Source organism: Liolophura sinensis, chromosome 1, assembly GCF_032854445.1.
Source record: "Liolophura sinensis isolate JHLJ2023 chromosome 1, CUHK_Ljap_v2, whole genome shotgun sequence".
In the NCBI taxonomy this organism is placed as follows: domain Eukaryota; kingdom Metazoa; phylum Mollusca; class Polyplacophora; order Chitonida; family Chitonidae; genus Liolophura; species Liolophura sinensis.
This window is the reverse complement of record NC_088295.1, coordinates 80,074,955-80,102,493: the sequence shown is the minus strand read 5'-3', so window position 1 is coordinate 80,102,493 and position 27,539 is coordinate 80,074,955. Positions and strand designations below refer to the sequence as shown.

General features: G+C 39.5%; 1 protein-coding gene across 1 annotated transcript in view; it reads right to left on the bottom strand.

The window, feature by feature from the left end:
• LOC135474810 (uncharacterized) overlaps positions 1-26,619 on the bottom strand; it is a 42,747-nt gene extending 16,128 nt beyond the window's left edge. The window contains exons 1-36 of the mRNA XM_064754410.1: positions 26,582-26,619; positions 24,303-24,419; positions 22,223-22,336; positions 21,836-21,958; positions 21,115-21,218; positions 20,136-20,305; positions 18,704-19,011; positions 18,312-18,483; positions 15,738-15,864; positions 15,023-15,329; positions 14,658-14,756; positions 14,130-14,218; positions 13,708-13,852; positions 13,291-13,441; positions 12,932-13,047; positions 12,320-12,484; positions 11,672-11,766; positions 11,339-11,450; positions 10,752-10,988; positions 10,234-10,382; positions 9,706-9,937; positions 8,694-8,861; positions 8,240-8,400; positions 7,502-7,633; positions 6,723-7,050; positions 6,409-6,528; positions 5,792-5,955; positions 5,318-5,475; positions 4,532-4,692; positions 3,760-3,912; positions 3,425-3,544; positions 2,983-3,105; positions 2,534-2,760; positions 1,217-1,324; positions 864-1,034; positions 259-438 (exon numbers count right to left, since the gene is read on the bottom strand). Of these exons, the coding sequence (XP_064610480.1) occupies positions 259-438; positions 864-1,034; positions 1,217-1,324; positions 2,534-2,760; positions 2,983-3,105; positions 3,425-3,544; positions 3,760-3,912; positions 4,532-4,692; positions 5,318-5,475; positions 5,792-5,955; positions 6,409-6,528; positions 6,723-7,050; positions 7,502-7,633; positions 8,240-8,400; positions 8,694-8,861; positions 9,706-9,937; positions 10,234-10,382; positions 10,752-10,988; positions 11,339-11,450; positions 11,672-11,766; positions 12,320-12,484; positions 12,932-13,047; positions 13,291-13,441; positions 13,708-13,852; positions 14,130-14,218; positions 14,658-14,756; positions 15,023-15,329; positions 15,738-15,864; positions 18,312-18,483; positions 18,704-19,011; positions 20,136-20,305; positions 21,115-21,218; positions 21,836-21,958; positions 22,223-22,336; positions 24,303-24,402 (5,589 nt within the window). The 5' untranslated portion in view covers positions 24,403-24,419; positions 26,582-26,619. The remainder of the gene's footprint in view (positions 1-258; positions 439-863; positions 1,035-1,216; positions 1,325-2,533; positions 2,761-2,982; positions 3,106-3,424; positions 3,545-3,759; positions 3,913-4,531; positions 4,693-5,317; positions 5,476-5,791; positions 5,956-6,408; positions 6,529-6,722; positions 7,051-7,501; positions 7,634-8,239; positions 8,401-8,693; positions 8,862-9,705; positions 9,938-10,233; positions 10,383-10,751; positions 10,989-11,338; positions 11,451-11,671; positions 11,767-12,319; positions 12,485-12,931; positions 13,048-13,290; positions 13,442-13,707; positions 13,853-14,129; positions 14,219-14,657; positions 14,757-15,022; positions 15,330-15,737; positions 15,865-18,311; positions 18,484-18,703; positions 19,012-20,135; positions 20,306-21,114; positions 21,219-21,835; positions 21,959-22,222; positions 22,337-24,302; positions 24,420-26,581) is intronic.
• Between the last annotated feature and the right edge of the window lie 920 nt (positions 26,620-27,539).

Genomic DNA, 27,539 nt, shown 5'->3' with positions numbered 1-27,539 from the left:
TTTCGCATGTATACGTCTTTGTACATTTCTGTCTAAGTTAGCATATAACACTTTCCTTGAAGAATGAGGTGTCCGAGGTGTCGTGGGTCAAGGAAAATCCTCCCCCTCCTCGAGAATGTGGTCAACATACAACAACTATTGTCCTTCATCTACGTATTAATTTTTAGGATGGATACATCGCATTTGAAGTCGGCACATGTATTTCACATGCGAAAAGATAGAGAACATATGGTATGACGTTTCCCCATTATTAGTTACCTTGAACACGCTGGTCTTGGAGAAGATGATGAGACAGTATTCCTCAGCGTACCTCTTCTGTTGCTCTGTGCACCTGTCTCCGTCTGGAGGACTGTCACAGTCGATGGAGCATTCTGTGTCCTCCGCTTGACCAGGGTAGTCCACGGCCCAGGACTGACCAAACTCGTTGTTGTTGTCCGTCTACGAGAGAAATTAAAAAAATACACACATCATTTTATTTGTACAATCCTGCTTGTAATCCAGATATACATCCTCTATACTCTTATGATTTTAACCATACTGCAGCGGTAGAAGGGGCGTCACATTTGACCGTGAGATTTCGTGGTCGATTCCAACTTCTGCCTCAACGGCTGCAGCCGAATGATAGGCGATTCCTCAGGCACCTGACGAGGTGAGACATTAACCTCTACCCATAAACCTAATCCCTGTCGTATCAGTGAATTATTCTTCAGCATAGCGTAAACACCAATCATGCAAATAAATGAGCCTACCATAGGGTAGTGTAGTAGACAGTGAGTAATGGGGAAGCTATCCCGCCTAATGCAATGCTTGCGCCCCATTACGATCACGTTATGCAATTTGACCAGCTATCCTTATGCTCTTACAATTTCGCCACCAGGAGGACATCGTGGTCCTGTTATCCAATCGTCTGTCGGATCTTCGTTATAGTTTCCACACAGTCCACAGGTTTTCTCTTTGAAGTCCGTGGGCAGGATGACGTCTACAGAAGTGTATCCATTCCACCTCACGTGTAATCCAAAGCTCGTTCTCACTTCCTGGAACATATGAAGAACACTACTGTTATATGTGACTGGAATACACGACACACAAAACAGATTCCTTAATATGCTCTGCAATCACATGGATGTAATACTGGAGAGGTAGAGTGAAACCATAATAAACCAGCCGTTCATTAGCATGCCGAAAACTGACATGAACATTGACAAAAAATACTCACGATATTGTGAAGTGTATAATAAATAGCTATTCCTGCTCTCGGCGAAAATGGAAGATTCCTGGCTATGCCGTTGACATGTAACACAAGGCCCTGCTTAAGGGTGATTGTCTGCAAATGAAGATAAAATTCATTGTTTGAATCTGATATATAGCCAGGATATCTGATTCTTTGAGAACTGGTGGAGGCTATGGAGTTACATTGCAAGAATCAGATACATAGCCAGGATATCTGATTCTTTGAGAACTGGTGGAGGCTATGAAGGTACATTGCAAGAATCTGATACATAGCCAGGATATCTGATTCTTTGAGAACTGGTGGAGGCTATGAAGGTACATTGCAAGAATCTGACACATAGCCAGGATATCTGATTCTTTGAGAACTGGTGGAGGCTAGGAAGGTACATTGCAAGAATCTGATACATAGCCAGGATATTTGATTCTTTGAGAACTGGTGGAGGCTAGGAAGGTACATTGCAAGAATCTGACACATAGCCAGGATATCTGATTCTTTGAGAACTGGTGGAGGCTAGGAAGGTACATTGCAAGAATCTGATACATAGCCAGGATATTTGATTCTTTGAGAACTGGTGGAGGCTAGGAAGGTACATTGCAAGAATCTGATAGATAGCCAGGATATCTGATTCTTTGAGAACTGGTGGAGTCTTAGGAAGGTACATTGCAAGAATCTGATACATAGCCAGGATATCTGATTCTTTGAGAACTGGTGGAGGCTATAAAGGTACATTGCAAGAATCTGACACATAGCCAGGATATCTGATTCTTTGAGAACTGGTGGAGGCTATGAAGGTACATTGCAAGAATCTGACACATAGCCAGGATATCTGATTCTTTGAGAACTGGTGGAGGTTAGGAAGGTACATTGCAAGAATCTGATACATAGCCAGGATATTTGATTCTTTGAGAACTGGTGGAGGCTAGGAAGGTACATTGCAAGAATCTGATACATAGCCAGGATATCTGATTCTTTGAGAACTGGTGGAGGCTATGAAGGTACATTGGAAGAATCTGATAGATAGCCAGGATATCTGATTCTTTGAGAACTGGTAGAGGCTATGAAGGTACATTGCAAGAGTTCCAAACAAGAAACAATCATTCTCTTGATAAGGAACAAAAATATGAATTAATGAACATCTTTACAATTAGAACGTAATTAGCACATCTATAGACACATACAATGCAAATATTAAATTTTATTCTGAAAATGTGTTCTCATCAATGGCTGATTCTGACAAATCACAACATACGCTTAAAACTGTTTCAGTCCATTATTGGTCATTATGATGTGTTTCTTACTGACCAGATCATCGATGATGATGGTGATTTCCTTGACCCAGGAAACCTCGGTATCGATAGCAACGCGGTCACCTCGTCTCCAGTTCTTCTGCAGAACCTGGAATGTGGGTAACTGGTCTCCCTCGCAGTTATCACGCACCATGGTGTACTGACACGCTCCCTGGAAGTGCAGCCAGCGGTCATCGAACGACCGGCAATGGGGGTCGCCAAAGCACGTGCAGATTCCAATCTCTTTTTCAAAGAATAACGGAAAAAGTATGGCAACTGTACAGTACTTACACACTTGCTGCACAGTAAATAATACAGCGAGCATTGGCCTCTACGTAACGAATGCAAGACTTTAATTAAAATTTCAACAAAAGGCAATGTGAAAAGGTAATTACCTTGGAGAAAAAGTAGAGCGTAATGAGAATACAACAACATATGTAGAGAAATGTATCAAGTTGTCTTTACCTTCACAGACAATGCCGTTGCCACGGTAACCTCGGTTACATCTGCACTGATATGATCCCGGGGTGTTGATGCAGTAAGCGTTTTCGTCACAGTTGTTGTCCCCTGTCTTACACTCGTCAATGTCTGAAAGAGGAACCAGAGATTTTAAGACCCCAGCCAAGACACTTATAACCACCTGAAAAGTAAATTAGCATAACCCAGAAGAGGGAGCATGAATTGTGCCTGATACAACTCATCGAAATGTGTTTAATTAATGCAATTATTCAAGTGTATTGAACTTGGTGTGCTTTAAGAATATATTTAACCATGTTAAACGCTTAACAGAACTATGACATAATGAGGGTATAGTGCCTTTCTTCATAATGATGTTATTTCTTGAGAAAATTTAGTTTTTAACACTGTAGAATGGATTAAATACATTCGAGTAAAATTCACCATTTACCTTTACATGTCTGGTCGTCAACCTGGGTGAAGCCGTTTTTGCAGTGACAACGGTAAGAGCCTTCCAAATTTTCACAAACTGCCGACCATCCACATCTATTAAGGGCGCATTCGTCATCGTCTGTCAAAACCACAAACATATTACTTTGCTGCATTCATTCAGTCGACAACAAACAATCAACAAAGTGATGACTATCATTGTTTGATAGTAGGTAATCAGCATTGGTAATTGTGAGGGGTTCACATCGGTTTTAACATACATTAATCAGACAGCAACTAATTGGAACGTTTGATGCGAAGGGTTTGTGTTGATAGAAACTAAGAGTTGAAACCTACCATAGCAAACTCGTCCGGTGGCAAAATACTTGCTACGATCAAGGCCCCAGCCTCTGTAACCCTCCCTACATCGGCACTCGAATGCTCCTGGCAGATTTATACAGTCTGCATTAGCATCACAATCATGGAAGTCCAGGGCGCATTCATCCAAGTCTGTGAAAGCAAGACCGATACTATTAAATAAAAAAAATAAAAAAATCAAATGTTGAGGGAAAATCTAGGAGAAACAAAGGAGATTTCACTACACTATATGTGGTTTGCAGTTGTGGCCATATTGAACTCTTAACAAAAGAATGCGATGGACTCCCCTGGAGTGTGCCCCTCTCTAGGTGCACCGGATTATGAAATTCTTTGTTACAGATCAAACATGGCCACGAGTGGCAGCCATCGATAGGACAAAATTAAGATATATATTCTCCGTTTGTGAATGCTTACTGGTCAGAAATCAGGACAAGTTTAGTATATGTCTTGGCGTCCACCAGTGACCATATATGTCTTGGTCATTTGTGAATGGTCACTGATCAGAAATCAGGAAAAGTTGTACATGTGCGCTTATCATTTATCTGAGGATCCCCAATTTAAACGACTTATCATATGAAACCAGAGAACGCTGCTGCTTTAGACATATCTAGAGCACAAAATACGCAGAGAACAACTCGTACTGAAATTTGAACAAATATAGGATAAATGACGTAAAAAATATGTGGCTAAAATATTGGACACATAGGATACGTATGCAATCTTGCGAATTCCCTGTGCATTAATAGCGTACCAAACTCCTGCGGGGCACAGTACAGATATCCAACAGTTACTAGTCCTTCTGCGTTCTCGTGGCTCTGGGCATTGAACTGAACACCATCAATTGGCAAATGGTCACTGATGATGCCAGCATCACGACGCCATACGTCATCGCCAGCGTCACAATTACATTTCCTGGAAAAACGCAAGCAGTCTTTAGATATAAGCAATCTGACTTATGATAATCAATTGTTCACATATTAATACCAAAGTGGTTTAAAAGAATTATGGTTCCGGCCGTACGTGGGACGGGCTTGTAGCAACCTGCGGATGGTCGTGGGTTTCCGCCGGGGTCTGCCCGGTTTCCTCCCACCATAATGCTGGCCGCCGTCGTATAAGTGAAATATTCTTGAGTACGGCGTAAAACACCAATCAAATAAATAAATAAATAAATAAATATATAAATAAATAAATAAATAAACAAAAAGACCAATCTAATCAAATAATACTGAATAATATGATGATATTATGCATTATGTGAATATCATATTCTGTATTCTGGACCAGTGACGTCTACAGAATTGTAATGGACATCCCTGCAGTTTTTCACCTAATGCCATTTAAGCTTGTGTGCAAGGGAGCACGTAATATGCTAATGAAAGTGTTTACATAAATACTTAGAATAAAACACCGAGGTAAATAAACAAGCCGAATTATCACACTGTCGTCGCTCCCCCCGGTTTTTTACTGTCTACGTTGTTCTATTCTATTAGGAAGTTTATTTTTCTGTTTATGGATTTTCAATAATTTTTACAATCACCTTGCTCTTTGGACAAATTTGCCTTCATCAGGCGTACCGCCACACAACCTATCGTGACCACAGCTACACTTGTTCTCCCAGGGGTTGGCGTGCCCAAAATATCTACGTTTTTCCTCACTTCCCATTGTGAGCCAGAAAGCCTTGTCACCTTTCAAAAACTACAACAAACCGCATATAACAGAATATTCTTTTTACACTGACATATTTAAATATTCAACATGTTAGCTTGAAGGCGGATCAAAAAATCCAGTGAATTAATGATCAACCGTCTAATACCTTATCTATCTACGAAAAAGAAATCATCCAATTTAAGGTTTCAGATTAATATTATATGTTTCCTATTCTCCACTTGCTATAAATGCTATAAAGTTATACAGCTGCAGATTTTCTAATGAAAAGACACCCCTTCGTATATACTACTACTTACATGTACTACTACTATCAGGTGCCCGTGTTCAAAATTCACTGCTTTACCTCAGTGTTCTTACAGTCGAATTTGACTGGCTGATAACACACGGACATCTTCACCAATTGTCGGAGTTGTACATCGGGGACGTCAAAGTAAGTCACGTCCACCTTGCCCGGGTACGTCACATTACCTGGTGTGTTTGTCACACTGGTGCCCACAATTGTTATACCTGTAAATTTAAGAGGTAGACGTTGACGTAATGCCTTCAACGGAGAGCGATGCGGGCTTAAAGGACATGCGCCATAGCAAAGAATGGTACAAGAAGTGCATTTTAATTGTTTCGATATGACAAATCGCAACTTGTGAGCGATCTTGTATGCATACCAGTTGAATAACCACATTTCTAATGAAATTTGTTCCGTTCATGTCACCAAGGGGTTGGGTTAATCAGATAGCTTAAGCATGAACATGAACCACCTGAATAAATCCTTGGCTGACGTCAAGAATGGGCACTTTACCGAGTTGTGAGTCGACATTGTTTTTGTTTAGCTTACATCACTATATATTTTATTTGTATTTAATTAATCCTCAGCTAATAAAAACGTCACGGTCCACGTATTTCTTACGCAGTGTTACACTGCTATAATCTTTTCTAGCTAGGCCTACTAGTCTCATATCTTACCGAAGTCCTCTCTCATTTCACAGAAGACCATGATGGGGTCAAGATGAGCGTGAGGGCGGATAAGGGTGTCCCCTGTGGTCATGCCCAGCTGACGAGCCTCTTCACAGTCCACGGGTACATCTGAGGAAGAGATCCATTGTTAAGTCAATGCTTTAATGTACGTAACAGTCAGTAGCTTATCATGGCGATGTGTCCATTACTGGCATAATTATCGCAGCCTCAATTACCTACTACAGATTGAAATATTCGAACGTTGTGCAAGAATTTTTTCAAGGGGGTTGAAAATCCAATAAAATCCAATAGACTCCACTTACCAAAGACCTCAGGAGCACACAATACGTCCCCGACCTTGAACACGCCAGAGGCTCCCTCGCTGGTTTGTCCACCAAAAGACGCCAGAGTAATGGGCATGATCGATTCGTTCAGGAGCACCCCTCGTTCCAAGACTGGTTCTGAGCTTTTGACATCGCAGCGACAGGAATGGTTAGCTGGACAGGTTCCGCTAAGTTCACAGGCACAGCCTACCACAGTGGAATCACCGGCGGCGAAATTCGAGGACACATTACTGACACCAGTCAAGAAGCCATAAGCTGGGTTGAAGTCATTGATAAGCGGAGTCAAGGTGCACTGAAACTCTACGTTCTTGAAAAAACAACAACAACAAAAACAGTGAATGAACTCTATTTGTACTCTATTTCATAATGAAGTGTGAAATGGATGGCTGGTTGCACACCATTCTTTTCCGGTATCATACGAAATTCTCCTCTCCGGTTGTACATGGGATGGCCGTGGGTTACCCCCGGGTTCTGCCCGTTTTTCTCCCATCATAATGACGGACGCGGTCGTATAAATGAAATATTTTTAGGTACGACACAAAGCACCAATAAAATAAATAAATAAATGACACGAAATTCAACGTGCTTTGTTTGCTGTAGTGAACATCTTCAAACTCTGAAGTTATCTTTCAGTCACAGGTCTTAGTTTCTTATTGCGGGAATGCCAGTCGCGAAAGAAATTTATGACTATCGATAAGTACAAACAACTACGCGATCTCATATAAAAGTCTTGTAGAGCTGATCAGTGTTGGACTTACCTGGTAACAGTATTCCGATTGGATAGTAAGAGCATTAATCTGGGCGGGGCTGGGCAAGTAAGAAACTGGAATCTGGAAACTTCCTGGTTCAATGGCATTTACCACATCTACTGGCGCGGTGTCAGTCTTGATCTGGTACAGATAAAGCAGCGTCAAACGAAGAACACGACAGAGGTGTGCGCGAAAGCAATCTTTTAGAAGCCATTATCAAAGCGACCAACCCTGCCAGTCGAAATATTTCTTAGTTGATTGATTACTCTCTTTATTCGCCAGCAAATGACGTAATACAGAAATAGTTGACGTTATCACCAAATGAAGAAAGTAAGCTCTAAAGAGCTTGATCCAACTCGTATATACCCATGTACTGTGATTAACAAATACATGCAATGGTGAAGAGATGTATTTCATGTATTTCTACTATTGAAATAAAATATCGCCTAAGTGTCTTGAGTCTGTATTTATAAGGGCAGGTTGATGAAAGTTATCGTAAAAAATATAGGACACTTTGTTCAACACCCATACTTAAGTGAGTAGTATAATCTATCTCTACTTCTATAGTAGTATTTAATAGAATAGTTACCAGAGAAAACAAACACGAAAATTTATAAAAACACGTGGGCAATATTTTCACACCCAAATGTTACACCTTGCGAAAGCAAAAAGGAAACATTCGTCACATTTAAAGTCACTGAAGTTGATACATTGAGACAGTATGAGGTTGGGTGACAGTGAGCTTACCACAGTGATACCCATGTGTTTGTGAGAATAGAAGTCACATTTAACAGTGAATGGTTCTACACCGCCTTCTGCGTCCGGGTCTACTGGCCAAGTCTTGTCCCCAGATGGCGAGTTCTTGCCTCCCGTCTTCTGAAGGATTTCATTACAATCCTTGTATACAACTGAAACAATGTACAGGCAATCATCATGTGTAACTAAAACAGTAAAGACAATTATTCTGTATGACCTAAACAGTTCGTATAAAAAACGGAGACAGTTTCGTATTAAAATGGAATGGTAAAGACAATATAATGTCACTAAAACAAGAAACAACTCTCATACAATTACATTATTCAACTGGCGAGAACAGATTACTGAGAGAAAGCAGAAAGACACAAAATTAACTGAATCTGTATGCAGAACTAGCCGAACGGCAAAAGTGTTATTGAATGGATTCTCTGCAGTTGGATCTCACCGTAACACTTCAGAGCGGAAATAGTGACGCGTCTAGCCCCGGTCGATGCGGGCAGCTTGAGGCCGGTAGCGGGCAGGGCGTCCTGATCTGTTAACAACCCACCGTCAATTCTTTCTCGACCGTCCTGGAAGCCGCAGTTACACTCTCCTCCCTCACAACCAATACCACCTAAGACGACACACAAATAAACAGAAGAATTCTTGATACACACACAAACATAAGCATATTCCTTCACAAATGTTGTATTTCGGAGATACCCTTAATTATGCCCTTAAGTAATTGTGTAAACATTGTGAATGAAAATGCCAGGCCATAATCATTTATTCATTGTTTCAAATGGTTCTATTCTTTATTGGATCCAAACAAGTTTTCATGGTAAACCTCCGATAGCTAGTGTTCTTATGTTATTTTCATGTTTCAGGAGGCATTCTGTGTTTATTGGCTATCATACAGTGCATAAGACCCTTGCTCGCTCTCTAGGAAAAATTTTGTATTTAAAACAGCCTTCGACCCCAGGCTAATGATGTCACAGGACGGAATTCAGATATCAGTGGTTCGGCTGGGACTTCAAATCACTAGGCTTGACAGATACCTGGTAAAGGGCAAGTTTGCTCTCAGCATCCCGGCTTTCTCCACCCGTAAGTGTAAAATTTGGAGTGCAATGAATTACATAAATATTTCATACAAGGTAACTAGGCGGCATGTCAGCATGTTGTGTTGTATCTTTGCCGAACAGCAACTGAGCAAAGTTTTAATGGTGAATATGAGTGTGCAACCGAACATTTACTATTTGCTTTATTTACTCTAACAGCATGCTGTCGGGAAGTCATCTTTCTGACATTCATACACATCAATTTTTCATGATTTTGCATAAAGACTTAAACTGTAATCCTGACAAAAAACTATTTCGTTCATATGGTTACAGGGTTACTGTGAAAGCTGTGATTGGCATATGCTTGGTTACATCTTCATAAGTGCTTCAAGTTCGCTATTCCACACTGCATAAGTTTACCTGTGTTTCCTGCCCAGTACTCCTGATAAGTTCCATCAGCACTCTGCCAAGCAGAGTTAGCGTTCACCGCAAATGTGGCGTCATCAAAACACTCAATGTGGAGGGACTGTTCGCAGTACACGGACTCCTCTATGACGTCACGGATGAAGGTAAAGTTCAAGAAGAAGTACAGGATTTCGATTTCTATACCCTCTAAAGGTACTTCAATCACAGGATTCATGGGTTCGATGACCTGAAACCGATAATAATCTCACTGTAAGGAGTTCAATAGTCCTTGACACCAATCCAGTGCAAAAAGAGTAGACAGAAAATAGAAAGGAATCAATATTGTATTTGAATGAACTGAGAATGCTTTGGTGACGGATATGTGCTAGGAATATTGATCTTTTCGTTTTCTAAGAAAAAAGCTGTCATAGATCGATATCTGACAATAGCTGTAACATTTTTGATAGTCAAGAGAGTTTTTTTCACTCAAAGTTATTGATCAACGATACGAATAAGTTACGGAAACTACCACCTGTAACGTACCACGACCCCCAGAGGTCCCGTGAGGAGGCATGTAACCGGAAGTGGAGGGTTACCGAAGGGGCCGTCGGGGTCAATCTCAGTGGTCAGTTCCTGTTCGCCGCTATGATAGATGTCGCTGTTCCGGATATCTTGGCATGTCCCGGGAACATCTGTGCATCAGAGATTCACATATTTTAAGGTATAAAGTGAATACGCATTGCATTCCAGGAAAATCTGTGCATCAAAATCAATGGGGTTTAAACGCACAAATCTAAATGAAAGTTATTCGGCTGAATCTCTGAATATTAAGCTGAACTGATTTATAACGCAGATGTTTTATGTCAGCTTTAGACGTATATGTATTCCAAGGCTAGCCTTACAGTGGAATGTAACAGACATTATGTTATGCAATTCGTCTTTCACCGTGGTGAACACGATATGGCCTTAGCTCTTTTGTGAGATTCAGGTTTACCACATCAATACATGAACATTTGCTCAAACAGAGTTTGGGTCCAGTTAAACGTAAATGTTGTACTGACGGCCAGTGTGAGGGTAGCAGACGAGTGACTCCACCACAGTCTTCGAGTAGCGACTGGGGTCCCCGAAGTCTACTGGGTCTAGATCAAAGCACACGCTGCACACCGGAAGCGCCCACTTGGCGCGGATGAATCCCTCGTCTTTCTGTGTCTGGGAACTGCCTGTGTCGCAGAGGCATTTATCGCAGGTACCAGTGACGCCACAGCCGCACCCTGGCTGTCCTTGACTCCCTCCCCAACCTTGAACACAACAATTGAAGCACCTATTTTTATAATTAAGACAATAACTTCTCGTCGTCATCAAGACATAACCAAGAAGAAACAGGGGATATAAAGATTAGCCTACACACATTTACTTACGACGCGTCAACAGGGTGCAATTTTTTGTACTGAATTGCAAATTATCAAAATCAGTTCGATTCGATTTTAGTGTAAATGTGCGAATCATATGAAATAGGGTGTGAAGTATTTTTATTCCACTAGTGGAGTTGATTTGACAAATAAGACCCCCTAAAGTTGGCCTTAAGGATAGAGCTTGTACTATTTCTTAAACTCTAAAACTGATGAGAGTTAATAAGATTTCATTTTACCTCTCTGTTCTCTTCCGTCACATGTCTTGTAGGTAACTTTGTTAGTAAATGGAGAGTTTCGGCAATAGTAAGCCACCTTCTGCTCACAAAATGCAGATGAATTCACAAGCGCCTGTTGGTAAATACAAACCATTCACATTTTTATTTTGATAGCAGTTATTAGTATATCAAACAATATATATATATATATATATATATATATATATATATATATATATATATATATACTTCCTAGAGGGGATATATATATATATATATATATATATGGGATGGAAATTATAATCTTAATTGATGAGTATCGTCTGACAGAAATGATGTAACACCATAAATTACCTGTATTTGCTCTGGGCTGGGATTTCCAGCATATTCTATATCAAAGCACTGTGGAAAGCCAAATGGGAAAGGCGGTCCATTGTCAGTCCCGTCAGCTGAAGATAAAGAAGGGGGTCCTCTGTAGTGTTGATTTACATGTAGCAGTATTAAGTAGTCAAACCTCTGAATTCACTTAATCATTTAAGTGTACGGTAGGGGTTTTTTTTGGCTGTATGAGAGATTTACTGTATAAGATGAATGATACACGCTCGCTCAGACGGTCAAAACGCTGGCTGTTGCCCAGGGGAAACCACCAACCTTTTGGTAAGTCACTGACCAACTTTTGCAGACATGTATATACACACTATATTGGTGAAAGATAAGCGGTTTTCCCAGCATCTTCGACTAATTACTGTCATCAAGACCCCATGGAACTGGGAGCGTATGCATGTACAGATTTCATGTCCAAGGCCAAGTTTGACCCGTTTCCTGCTGCTGCTAAATACAATAAATTAAAATTGGATATTAAAATTTCTCACCTACATCGAGAAATGCAAACCAGCGAATGAAATCTGGTGATTCGGGATGATACTACCTGGATGTTTCACCTGCAGTTATTGTCCCATGTTCGCAGGGTATTCCCCTGTGTAACAACTACTAGTTACTCACTGGTGGGTAAGATGGTTCGCACTGGGAAGGCACATTGGACAAGGAATGGTTCGAGCGGATCAATACCGTCTGGGTCCACATAGAATTCACCATCCTCCAGAAGTCCAAAAGCGTTCTTAGCTGGCACGAATTTGTCATTGATTTGATGACATGTGGGGAAATTCTCTGATCAGCATGCGAAAATAGAGATATACATATTAAAAGTTCGAAGAATTGCAGTTAAATATCAGAAGTTAAACGAATTGTATTTATAATCTGTAACTATAATGATAACAACGTTTAAAGAGATGACAAAAAGGTGAATGACACAAAAGGTGAATAACACAAAAGGTGAATGGTCGGGATTCAGGTTCATGCCCTTCATATATTAATCAGTGATAAACAATGAAAACTAGTCTCAGGCGAACAGATATGAGACCTCAAAGTAAGCTATACAGTCCTTAAACGAATACAGAAATTGCAGCAGGTAAATTACTTTACCTGAGCAGACAGGAGACCTGAGAGTCAGGAAAACACGGACAGCACACTAGGTAAATCAGCCTTAAAGGAATACATGCGAGTTGTACCCAACACAGGTAAATACGGATAATATACCACGTAAGTTAGTCTTACCTGTACAAATAAGAGGCCCCACAGTAAGATCGGCCTCACTCAGGCCAGTCAATCCCCTCAACACAGCTTGAATCACTGGCATTTCATTCATGTTGGTCAACACGCCGTAGTCAAACCTATTAAACAGAGAAAAGCGACTTCGTGATAAAAGGTATAAACTACGCACTGGCTATTCTTAATAGAAGTTCAGAATTGTGGCACTGGTTATAGGAACTGCATTCTACATTAGATGTTGGTGTGCAATTGGGATACAAACACACAAACCAAATAGCCCGTCAAAAGAAAAGTTTGTGGGTTGTATGTAACCCAACACCTTGTTACATGGACAGAATCATGAGTGAAGTATTGCAGTATTGTACCTCTTAAGCTCATCTTGTGCGTCACAGTTACACAGCCCACCCCCTGTACAGTTGTTAGTGTCATGACAGGCACAGCCCTGCCCAGCACCGTTACCGTGGAAGTAATTGTGGACAGCAAAGTCCAGGTCCTTCCAGTCAAAATTGGCAACTCCTGAAAAACACAGTGAACAGTTGATAGGATTTTGGTGTGAATCAATGTTGGAAATCTTGGAATTTCTATCAGCCAGGAATTCAGTTGAATACAGCACATTTACACCACACAAATGAAATAACATAATTAAAGGACACGAGCTTTCTGTATTGAGAGTATATGACGTTTAGATTCTGACTTCATCCGGAAAAATGGAACCAAAGCTACTCTAAGTACTTGGTAAGTCCAGAATTATACTCGTTACGTGAGTACTACATGCCTCTTACCATTTACGTGTAGATGAGCCTTCTTACAGGCCAGGGTCACGTCCTGGAAGCAGTACGCTGACGTGCGTTTTAGGGCCTCGATCTGCTTCTTCACTAGAAGGTAATACTTGTAGTTGATGATATAGTCAGATGCTGTTAGCATTGTCTGTAAGAAGAAAAGTCGAACGCTGTTAGCATTATTAGGATTATGTTTGTCCTGAAAGTTGACATAACTATGATTCGTGAATTACTCTTCAAAGATACAAGTCTACAAGCTTCCGTTTTCTTTGATGCACCCAAATGGTCATTAAACGAATAGTTACAAATATATGATTGCCATTAATGTTCGGGCAGTCTTCATGTACATCAGTTAGTTTTGACTTAATTATGACTGCAGCGACGTTTCTATAACTCGAGCAGGCTAGCTTGCCATTTCGACATACCACATTCCAATTCTCGTGGTACACAATTGTAGTAGCTGATATTCCCACATCACTGAATTCGCAGTACACATTAAAAGGTTCGACGTTATCTAGAAAAGGCGACAAAATGGATTATTAACCTATGAGGAAAGCGATTTGTTACAAATGAATAATATAAAGGTCCGTATTTTATGTTTTACGCAGTTGTATCCAATATTACAGTAAGCTTAATTACTTTGTACCAAATGTCTTGCGTTTTAATATTATGACATAATTTGGGTGATTAAATTCTCTGTACCCGTAAATTAAATGAAAATTTTAATTTTTCAACATTAAGGCAGATCAATAAATGAACAAATTTACATTTTGTCATTTACGACATGATACTTTTGAATTTGGTTTATGTATTTTTATGAGAACTCCTAGAAGAGACATAAAATAAAACGACAATAACATGAAATTTCACCGTATGACAACACTTTCTACTGTTTGTAAGGGACTTGTATTTAGGAATGCTACGTTGGAACACGGCCGATTTCCTAAACTTACTGTATTTCTGGATATCTGATCCCTGGTCAGGGTCGATCAGGTAATTGTGGTTGAGGGTGTTCCCATCAGCTCGTACTGCCAAACACGACGGTGGGATGCCTGGCAAAAGTTACACAGAATGCTTAAATATGTCATATGGGCCAAAGACAATGGACATAATGCTGTAGACAGTACGCTTAACAATACACCGCATGCACATTCTATAAACAGGAGAATGTTTACGCTAGCAAAATATCAACAAAAAAAATGTTCTCGATTTTTTGTGGACAAGATCAAATGGTCAAGGTAGATAAATTTTTGCGCTTATTGTGATTCAAATAATGACAGGAGCAGAACTTTTTTGACTAACGAAAATACTGTGTTACCGAATTGCTTTTCTGCACACTGGAGTGGCCCGACACTGTATGTTCCGGTAGCATTGCCTCCGATCTCGGAGAAGGAGACAAAGCTAATGGGGAGATAATCCTTCTCGTGCATGACTCCCTGGTCGATTCTCTCCTTGCCGTCAGCGATGTCACAGTTACAGTTGTAGGAGGGGTCCTCACACGAGCCGCTCACCCCGCATCCACACATGTTTTCTATGCCCATCCCACCGGCAAAGAACGGAATGGGCTGGCCGTCAAGACCACCCAGGTATCCCTTAACATCACCATTGTTGTACAGACGAGAGTTCTGACAAAAAAGCAAAAGTCATTGCAGGAATGACACGTGTTTACGTATATTAATGATTTTAACTGGCTAAGAGAAGTTTTACAACCAAGCAACTTTAGATTCCACAAAGCAATGGAAACCCAAACGTTGCGTCATAATAATCAGATTAACAGAGCGATTCGTGCAGAGTCGATTGAAAAATTACAATTAAGTCAAAACTGTCAACATTTCTGCCACGAAAAGTCTTCTGCGATTTTAGTTCAGACAAAGTTTAGCTTTATGTGGGCAATATGAATTTTGTTCTAACAAAATACATATACATTATTCTGACTAAGAAGTAACTTAGAATATAAAGCTTAGGAAGAATTGATATCAATAGAAACAACAGAAAGGAACATTCTGCAGGAGATGGCAGGCTACTGCCTTTACCTTGCACTGATAGTAGGCCGACTGGGAGCAGTAAGCACTGTTATCCACGGCTTTTCTCAGACACTGGGAAGGAATTTGGTAATCAAAGTCTAACCGTCCAGAGTTTTGTACCACAGCTGGGTCTCGGCTACATAACATAACATAGAAATCAGTATTACCAGGGTCTCGGCTACAGAATATAACAGAGACATCAGTATTATCAGGATCTCGGCTACAGAATATAACACAGACATCAGTATTACCAGGGTTTGGGCTACAGAATATAACATAGAAATCAGTATTACTAGGGTTTGGGCAACAGAATACAACACAGAAATCAGTATTACTAGGGTTTGGGCTACAGAATATAACACAGAAATCAGTATTACCAGGGTTTGGGCAACAGAATACAACACAGAAATCAGTATTACTAGGGTTTGGGCTACAGAATATAACACAGAAATCAGTATCACTAGGGTTTGGGCAACAGAATACAACACAGAAATCACTATTACTAGGGTTTGGGCTACAGAATACAACATAGAAATCAGTATAACTAGGGTTTGGGCTACAGAATACAACACAGAAATCACTATTACTAGGGTTTGGGCTACAGAATGTAACACAGAAATCAGTATTACTAGGGTTTGGGCAACAGAATACAACACAGAAATCACTATTACTAGGGTTTGGGCTACAGAATATAACATAGAAATCAGTATTACTAGGGTTTGGGCAACAGAATACAACACAGAAATCACTATTACTAGGGTTTGGGCTACAGAATATAACACAGAAATCAGTATTACTATGGTCTCGGCTCCAGAATGTAACATGGAAATCAGTACAACTAGGGTCTCTGCTGCAGAATATAACATAGAAATCAGTATTACTTAGGTATTACTATAAAGTGTTGGCTACAGAATATAATATAGAAGTCAGCATGACTAAGGCCTGGGCTACAGAATATAACATAGAAATGAGTATTACTAAGGTTTTGGCTACAGGTTACTACACAGAAATCAATATGACAAAGGTCTCGGCTGCAGAGTATAATATAGAAATCTGTATAACTAGGGTCTCGGATCCAGAATGTAACACAGAAATCAGTATTACTAAAGTCTCAGCTACAAAATATAACATTGAAATCAATATTACGAAAGCCTTGGCTACAGAATATAATACAGGAATAGTATCACCAAGGTGTCGGCTTTAGAATATAACACAGAAACCAGTATTACTAAGACGTCGGCTATAACGAATATAACATAGAAAACAATATTACCCTAACCTTGACTGTATAGAATGTAACATTAAAATCAGTGTCGTCATATTACAGATACTGAATGAAACGTTAATTACCAGACTCTCCGCTATGCATGCAGAGTATAACACAGGGGTAGTATTACGCTGACCTAGGTTGTACTGAATGTAACATACAGATAAGTATTACCAGGCTTCAGCTAACAAATAAAACGTTAATTGCTAATGTTTCAACTACAGTGTATACGTAGAAACCAGTACTACCACGGTCTCGGATATATAGAATGTAACATGGAGAAACCAGTATTACCACAGCCTCAGGTATACAAAATATAACATGAAGAAAGCAGTATTACCACGGCCTCGGATGTATAGAATGTAACAAGTAGAAACCAGTATTACCACGGCCTCCGATATATAGAATGTAACGTACAGAAACAAGTATTACCACGGCCTCGGATATATAGAATGTAACATATAGAAACCAGTATTACCACGGCTTCGGATATATAGAATGTAACGTGGAGAAACCAGTATTACCGTAGCCTCAGATATACAGAATGTAACATGGAGAAACCAGTATTATCAAAGCCTCGGATATATAGAATGTAACATACAGAAGCAGTATTATCAAGGCCTCGAATATATAGAAGGTAACATGGAGAAACCAGTATTATCAAAGCCTCGGATATATAGAATGTAACATACAGAAGCAGTATTATCAAGGCCTCGAATATATAGAAGGTAACATGGAGAAACCAGTATTACCACGGCCTCGGATATATAGAATATAACATGGAGAAACCAGTATTACCATGGCCTCCGATATATAAAATTTATCATACAGAAACCAGTATTACAACGGCCTCGGATATATAGAATGTGACATGGAGAAACCAGTATTACCACGGCCTCGGATATATAGAAAGTAACATATAGAAACCAGTACTACTGCGGCCTCGGATATACAGAAAGTAACATATAGAAACCAGTATTACCACGGCCTCGGATATATAGAATGTAACATGGCGAAACCAATATTACCACGGCCTTGGATATATAGAAAGTAACATATAGAAACCAGTACTACTGCGGCCTCGGATATATATATATATATATATATATATATATATATATATATATATATATATATATATATATATATATATATATATATATATATATATATATATATATATACACTACATAGAACAAAGACAATGCTAAAAACATGTTGACAGAAGACGTAAATGGCATACTCACTGTAAGACTACAGAATGCATATTATTTTCAGAAATAATGATAGATGAAAAAGCTCTGCATGTCACTTACTCGTGATGGTGGAAAACCGTGATGCCAACATTTTTGTACTTTTCCATGTTACAGTGAACCAGCATTGGGTCGCAATTTCCTTGGGGTCCATCCACGTCGATGTACATGGGAGTGTCCTTACGGATCCAATAGCGGCCGGAGAATTTGTACTCGTGGCAGCTCTCAGCTAAATCTGTTTTCGAGAGAATTCTTTATTTTATTCTTTATCTTTTGATTATCTAGTTATTAGTACAGATTACGCAGTACTCAAGAATATTTGATTTATACGAATTAATTATTTTTCCACAAGAACATATTGATCTCCAACATTTAAGCATTCATTTATTCATTCATTCATTCATTGAACGTTACCTATGCGTATGTTTAGTTTCAAGACATTGTGATATATTTACCGAATGTATGTGGTCCACACTTTAGGTTGGTGATTTTAAGATTGGCGCGCTGTCCTGATTTGATATCACCGAAATAGACCTTGACGATTGGCAGTTGGCTCTTGTCAATGATTCTACCACGGTCTTCTTTGCCCGAATCTTCTCCGTTACAGTAGCAGTTGTCCTCGGGTGTGGCGCAAGTGCCTAGCTGTCCACAAACGCACTTCCCACTCTCTGTAGCTCCTCCCCAGGAATAATGACGGACACCATTGCCGTCCTGCCAGTACGTCTGGCCCTTCAGGAAATCCGTAGCGCTCCCGCAGCGAAACCTGACACAGCAAGATTTGCAGATCGTGTCATTGCAGATCAAGTCAAAAAAAAGGATTTTGGTTGGACTTCTGACTGAAAATATCACGCTGATGCATCATTAAGACCTGCGAAAAATTCAGTCCATTTACTGAAGCATTCATTAAAATATTCATCCAATACATCATAAGGGTGTGCGGAGCACCTAGTGAAGCATTCATTTAAACATTTATTCGATCCATTAACTCGGCAATGAGAGAAATCTGTTAATGACTAGGTCAGTTAAGACTGTGTTTCCACACGTTCAATCAGCCGTCCGCTCGGTCAATCACATATCTAATCATTTAGCCATCCAATCATTTAGACATTCTTTCATGGCTCACCAAACATTCAGATAGCAGCAAAGCGAGGAGTCACATTCAATCACTCATCCATACATTCGATCACTTTTCCACTGCTTCAATAGCATCCACTCATTCAATCACTCATCCACTCATTCAATCACTCATTCACTCCTTGAACCGCCCATCCACTCATTCAATCGCCCATCCACCCCTCCAATAACTCATAAACTCGCCCAATCACTCATCGAATTACTCATCCAATCACTCATCCACTCATTCAATCACTCATCCAATCATTCAATCACTCATAAACTCCCCCAATCACTCATCGAATTACTCATCCAATCACTCATCCACTCATTCAATCACTCATTCAGTCCTTGAACCGCCCATCCACTCATTCAATCACTCATCCACTCATTCAATTACTCATAAACTCCCCCAATCACTCATCGAATTACTCATCCAATCACTCATCCACTCATTCAATCAGTCATTCAGTCCTTGAACCGCCCATCCACTCATTCAATCGCCCATCCACCCCTCCAATAACTCATAAACTCGCCCAATCACTCATCGAATTACTCATCAAATCGCTCATCCACTCATTCAATCACTCATTCACTCATTCAATCGCCTATCCACTCATTCAATTACTCACCGACTCTCAAATCACTCCTTCAATCACTCATTCAATCACTCTTCTACTCATACAACCATTCGACCACCCATTCAGTCATTTGTTCATTCATTAATTTAGGCAGTCACCCACGCAGTCTTTCAAGCACCCAATACCAGTTTACCTCATATCCTGATAGCAGTACGGAGATGAATCCATCAGAGCTTGGATTTGCTCTTGGGTCGCCTCATACTTGATCTCTTTATTCTTCAGGTAGTTTCTGACAGATTCTCCATTCGTGTTCTCCGCAAACAGCACCGTGATGCCGAATGTGGGCTGGAAATCACAGTAAACCTGGTGGGAGGAGAAACACGGATACTGTATTAGTAACCTGACTCCATTGGTCCTCACTCAGAAGCCCTATCTGTACAGCTAAAGGACCTAGTGAATCGGTTTCTCCAGGTCTTTCCGAAAGACTTGTCTAGTAATTTCGTGAGAAGTAACATACAGTTGTAGTAGGGTAAAACAACACTGCCTTTTCTACCAAAGACGGAGTACAAAGAAATCATCAGTGTCAGCATAAGCTTAATAACACTATAGCTTTAATTAATGAGCTATATTTAGGCTTTGTTCCCTGCATGGAAACGTGTGTGTTGGTATCGAGATTGCTCGTCTCAAAGAAATATGAACAGTTTGGAATAGAGGTAATAACAAAGTCTTTAAAACAAACTTTGACTTGCACTTAACAAGACATGAAATTGTTCTTAACATAAGTTTTTCAATGATGATTGTTTCTTGGAAGGATATTTCAATTCTCTTATCGTTCCAAACGTTTTTCCCTATTATTGAATTAAAAATTTTAGTGAAATTTACGATCACTTGGATGTGAAAGTTCTGTAAGGAACGTATAATGGTTCCATATGAAGAGGATCATGTTGAATAACTTTAAACAGTGTGGTTTGCCTTTTTCCTTTCATAGGGTGTACTACATCACAGACTCACGTGACAAACATTACAGCACACAGTCGCATCACAAACATTACATCACAAACTCACGTGATAAACATTACATCACAAACTCACGTGATAAATACTGCATCACAAACTCACGTCACACACATTATATCACAAACTCATGTGACAACATTACATCACAAACTCACATCGAACGCTGGGACGCCACCAGGTCCATCTGGATCAACCTCATAGGTGCCGTCACGCGATCGGGAATTTCTTATCTTGATATCGTTACAATTCCTTGGTTTTCCTAAAATTGAAGCCCGACAATGACAGATTTCTACACCAGAGTCTGTTTTTTATTTATATTGTATGACATTCATGTATAAATGTGACGGGTTTAGTTTGCCGGCCTTACATTTAATCATGGCAATTGCAGCCGAATGAACTATATATGGAAATGTTCAACGAAGAAATATGTCATATTTCCAAACACTATGGTGCTCATCTGCTTAATTAGCATTGTTCCTTAAGCTAATTTCTGATGATATCAAGTACAAATGTCAAGAAATTCTGTCAGTATTTATTGTTTCTTAAACGGCATTGCCCCAAGGTGACTGGTGGTGAGTTGTTAAGAATTTGCGAGAAAACAATTTTATTCCAGAAGTGAAAATAATCTTTCCACGGTGCCGGCATTTGATTTACTTGGAGGACAAAAGGGAATATGAAATGTTCAGGGTAGTTTTAATATCTTCAGATGTGATTACTTAGTATTATGAGTAAAGACGTAATGTCCGTTTTTTTGACATTTGTGTTGAAGTAAGCACATACCAATGTTTCACATTTTGCTTTTGTGATGTCCATCAATCGTTGCAAGAGTAATCTATCAGCACTTAAGTCATTCACCTGGCTGATTAAGCTACTTACCTATACACTCGTCACCGACTTTGAAGAAGCCGTCTACGCATGGACAATCGTAGGTACCGTTCAGATTTTCACAGTACATCAGATTTCCGCACTGAGCCAGCCCCAGGTCACACTCATCAATATCTGACCACATAAATTAAAAATACTTAAAATTTAAATTATCCATGTTACTTAGTTTTAGTCAAAAAATTTATTTTGCATTAATCAAACTTACGAAAGGAGAAATATTTATATATTCCATACACAGCAACTTTTGTTCCTGGAAGTCGGAAACAAAAGACAACAGAATGCCAATCTTGTGTTAGCATTGATCTGTAACGACTATTATGACTGACGATTGGTATACGAATCTCTGTTTTGACACCCAGGACAAGGCTATGATCACACCTGTACATCCGAAGAATGCGTCGCCCTCAAATCCCTCGCGACACTGGCACACTGACAAACTGGTGTTACAGAAATTGTTCTCGCCAGCACAGTGATGGTTCAGCTCACAGCTTCCTGAAAAACAGGCGGAGTATTATCAGTCTTAAAGTACCAAAAAATCAGTGGGGTCAAAGTAGTAGTTATAAAGAGAGAGCAAAGAATTAACTGTCATTTCCACAGCGAAACTTCAGCATAAGCGTTACAGCGAAAAACGTAATTGTTATGAAGAACAGGTTATGGAACTGGTCAGCAGAAAGAAAAAACGTGTGTTCCCTATGATATACTATGCCACATACCTCACGCTTTTCAGGAAAATTTAAATGAGTTGCTCGTTAGTTACAGTTTTTATGCAGTGAAGGTGCTCAGTTTAATTGGAAAAGAGATTAAAAGAGATATACCCAATATCATCTGAGACAAAGGTGTATGGGGCCCTTTAATCAATTACGTCTACACTTAATTACATCGACAAAGAAGGGAAGCATTCCACAGAGCTACAATTAATGTCACTGACAACGGCAACGATGAACTCTTTACAGACTGCCACAATTAATGCCTCTGACTTGATATCACGGACAACGACAACGATGGAATCTTTACAGACTGCTACAATTAATGTCACTGACTTGATATCACGGACAACGACAACGATGGAATCTTTACAGACTGCTACAATTAATGTCACTGACTTGATATCACAGACAACGATAACGATGGAATCTTTACAGACTGCTACAATTAATGTCACTGACAACAACAACCGTGAAAGTATAACACACTGCTACACTCAATGCCACTGACAACAACAACCGTGAAAGCATAACACACTGCTACACTCAATGCCACTGACAACTACAACCATGGAAACATCACACACTGCTACTCACGGACAACTACAACGATGGGGGCATTAAGAACGAAGACACTTAATATCACTGAAAACATCACCGACGAATAATTGAACACTGCACTACAGTTATTGCCATATACATGGACAACGATGGAACCATTACACTAAGTTACACCTGATATCAATGACAACGAGAACAGGAGAACAGGAGCATAACTCACTGCTACACTCAATGCCACTAACAACAACAACCGTAAAAGCATAACACACTGCTACACTTAATGCCGGTGACAACTACAACCATGGAAATATTACACACTGCTACACTCAATGCCACTGACAACAACAACCGTGAAAGCATAACACACTGCTACACTCAATGCCACTGACAACTACAACCATGGAAACATTACACACTGCTACACTCAATGCCACTGACAACTACAACCATGGAAACATTACACACTGCTACACTCAATGCCGGTGACAACTACAACCATGGAAACATTACACACTGCTACACTCCACTGACAACAACAACCGTGAAAGCATAACACGCTGCTACACTCAATGCCGGTGACAACGACAACCATGGAAACATTACACACTGCTACACTCAATGTCGGTGACAATGGCAACCATGCAAACATTACACACTGCTACATGTAAAGACAGTGACAACGACAACCATGAAGGCATTACACGCTGCCACACGTAATGACAGTCACAACGACAACCATGAAAACATTACACACTGCTACACTCAGTGCCAGTGACAATGACAACCTTGAAAGCAATACACACTGCTTCACTCAACGACAGTCACAACGACAACTATGAAAAGGTTACACACTGTGACGCTCAATGCCATCAAAGCGACAACCACGAAAGCATCACACACTGCCACACTCGGTTGTTTAACACACTTCTGCTTATTTGCAAGTGTACAGACAAATAGACAAGGGAATGATTTACACACAGTGTTGCTGACTATATTAGCGACGACATAACCCCAGGCAGGACTTCTTGTTGTCATCAGCTGCTTAATCGGTAGTAAAATTTCTTACTTAGTAGTACTGCACATGACGCCAGATATGGACATCAAAATAAGTGATATTAAAAACCGGTTCACTAAATGCCATCACCTAATGACATTTAAGAAATGATTTGCAAAAGGTAAAATTAACCACTTACTGATGCACTCAATGCCATCACCAACGAAACCAATTTCGCATGCGCAACTGTAGCTTCCGGGGCTGTTTTGGCAAATAGCATCCGGGGAACAGATACCCATGGAACATTCATCGTTGTCTGGAAGGGAGGATAAACACAGGATGTTATTAACGGCAATACCGCATATGTTGATACTTTGCACTACACAATAAAGACGCATGAGTTCGACAAATAGGCCTACACATAATTCCTCGATATACAACTTTAAGAATACAGCTATATAAGCTGTATATTCACAGCGGCTTAAATAAGGGACGTTACCCTGATAACCTGTTCTAGCTCTAATGGATATTGGTCATCAATGTTCGACACAGTGAGATACCATTACATTCTGCTTTAAGTCGTTTTATTGGACAAGATGGTGCATATTAAAGCGCGGTCAAGCAAACGGATAAAGCACAATGCTACACGTGTTATAGTGTGGATGAACCATGTTTGGATCAGGATATTTTTGTATTGCAAAGAACTTGACTTGAATCTTGATCTTGAAGAATCTTGATTTTATGGTTTAAGGACTCATTTATTATATGATTGTTTGTTAACGCCATATTTCAAGAATTTTCATCCCTGCTATGGGGTTGAGGGTAAAGGAAGCCGGTGTAAATGAGGTAATCAACGAAGGTTAGAGTGTGCAATGGGCCACACCAACATCTTCGTCAATTTATTCACCACGGTGAAAAGGGGAAAGGAATCCATGAATTTCCTCTCCAAGACTGGTATTGTTTATCGTTTTTGAAAACTCTTGTGGGATTTTTAGCAAAAGGTATGATGTTATGAAAGGCATTTGTAGAACGTCTGATCCACTAGTTGTTTTGTTACCAAATAAGAAGAAAAAAACTCGGGGTTATTTCATAAGTGATCACCTCCAGCTCCATTTTGGTAATCTCAGTGAACGATTGTTTTGGACAGCATTTTCTTTAGCCAGACAAGCGCATGGAATAAATACGTCGACAATCATTCAAATAGGGCACATGTTAATGGGACATTTACGAAACCAGCACTGCTTTCTTCTAGCATCGTAAATAATTCTTTATAAAATATCGATTCAAAACTGTCAATATTTTGCCAAATGATTCTAGGTGATGTTTTTACAATTGAAATAACAGATTCAAATGATATTTGTTAGTCATTTGTTTTTGGATTTTTTGATAAAGCGATTAGGATAATGATATTAATTGACAGTTGTAAATTTCTTTTGATCTTTCAGGAAAAGTGTATTAAAGTAACAGTATTAAATTAACAGTATTAACAGAATTAACAGTAAAAATTATTACTATTAACAGTAGTAATAATAATAACTGACGCGGGCTACGTAAATGTGCTCGATTGTGCACAAAGGCTGTCCTTAAATAGCTAAAGGCGACATCGACGGGGAAGTACAAGAGGGTGTTTGTAATAGTCTTTCTCGGACAATATAATCAATACCGAACCTTAATTTCGAATTTGTATTCAATTCAACAGAGTCATGATCGATAGGATCAACTTACCGATGACATTAACCTAGGTGTTTTTATGTGGGCTGACCAGGCATGTATAGTCCCTGTATTGTCTGTACAGTCAACAGTAACATGTGGCACCCTCATCATGGCTGTATATATGTCAGTGATAGGGTTCTATAGGTCATAAGACCCAAACAACCAAACTGACAGCCCATGTCAATACGAAGTGGACACGTGTTGCAAACATTATAATACACACATGTGTATTTGAGATTTCATAATGGAACAATGGGCAACGAATATCAATAGCGTTTGGCCTACTGAGTCTAAACTTCATAAAATCTTAGTTTAATTATTTACAGGCTTGCTAAAATAACTTGCCAAAGGTCGGTGGTTTTCGACGAATACTCATGAAAGTGGCCGCCATCATACAATGAATAAACATATAAAATAAAATTTGTATTTATACGTAAGGGGCAAACAACAAACGCCCATCCCTGTAAGTTTAATAATATCATTAAAGTCGATAACTGCCATCCATCTGATTAGAGTGAAATTCATTCAAGTCAACCGTAACTTGGAGCAGACAAAATGAACTGGCAAAATCTACTATTTCATTAATTAACAGAATTAATTTTTTGTGGTTCATTTTATATCTTTTGTGGTAAGATTCTGAAAAATAAGAAAATCAGAAATCGATTTGGGATTGTCTGTTGGTTTGCAAGACTCACGTTTGTTAATTTTACACAGGTACTGGATATTTACGGAGACAGTGAATTCGTAACCCTGACTAATTCTTACCTTCACAGGATCTGAATCCATCCCCAGCGTAGCCTTCCTTACAGTGACACACAGAACCATCCTCCACGGCACAGTATCCATATATGTGACACTCATTATCCAAGACGCACGGGGTTTTCTCTGGCGACACAGAGCAAATATAGACAGGGTTATTCACAAAACGTTAACTTCATGACAGTTTCATATGTCAATATAAGTCACGGTCAAGTTGTTAAAAAAGTTTATTAGGGCGTAATCCTGTTATTAACTTTAGGCCAGACAAAAGTACCATGTGTTTTACATTGGGATTAAACTGGTATTAACATTTAAACCTGGAATAAACTTTAATACGCTCTTGAACAACTGGTCCCAAATTCTTGAAGAAAAGAACTGACGTTTTCATTCTAGAAAAGTTCCTGTGCTATTTTTTAGCTGGGGGCCTATTAAACTAATGTAGCTCTCATGGTTTAGCCCAGTAGTGAGACATCGTGAAATTGCTTTTAATAAACACGAAAATAGCGTTTTCTTTAACCACATCTTCGTTCAAAACTATGACAGTTCATCTCTTTAAGGAAAAATCAAATAACCTATTTTTAGAAATTATTTATCGAATTATTTATTTATTTGATTAGTGTTTTACGCCGTACTCAAGAATATTTCACTTATACGACGGTGGCCAGCATTATGGTGAGAGGGAACCGGGGAGACCCCGGGGAAACCCACGACCATCCGCAGGTTGCTGCAGGACCTTCCCACGTACAGCTGGAGAGGAAGCCAGTATGAGCTGGACTTGAACTCACAGCGACCGCATTGGTGAGAGGCCTTTGGGTTATTATAACTTCAGGTGATACTTTTTTTTTACTATGGTGTACAACCAGAATTTAAATTTACATTTATACCACTTGCGGCTATGACTAAGAGGATACTGTCTAATTATCGTATATTCATAATTTTCTCATGCTACATATTATATATATAT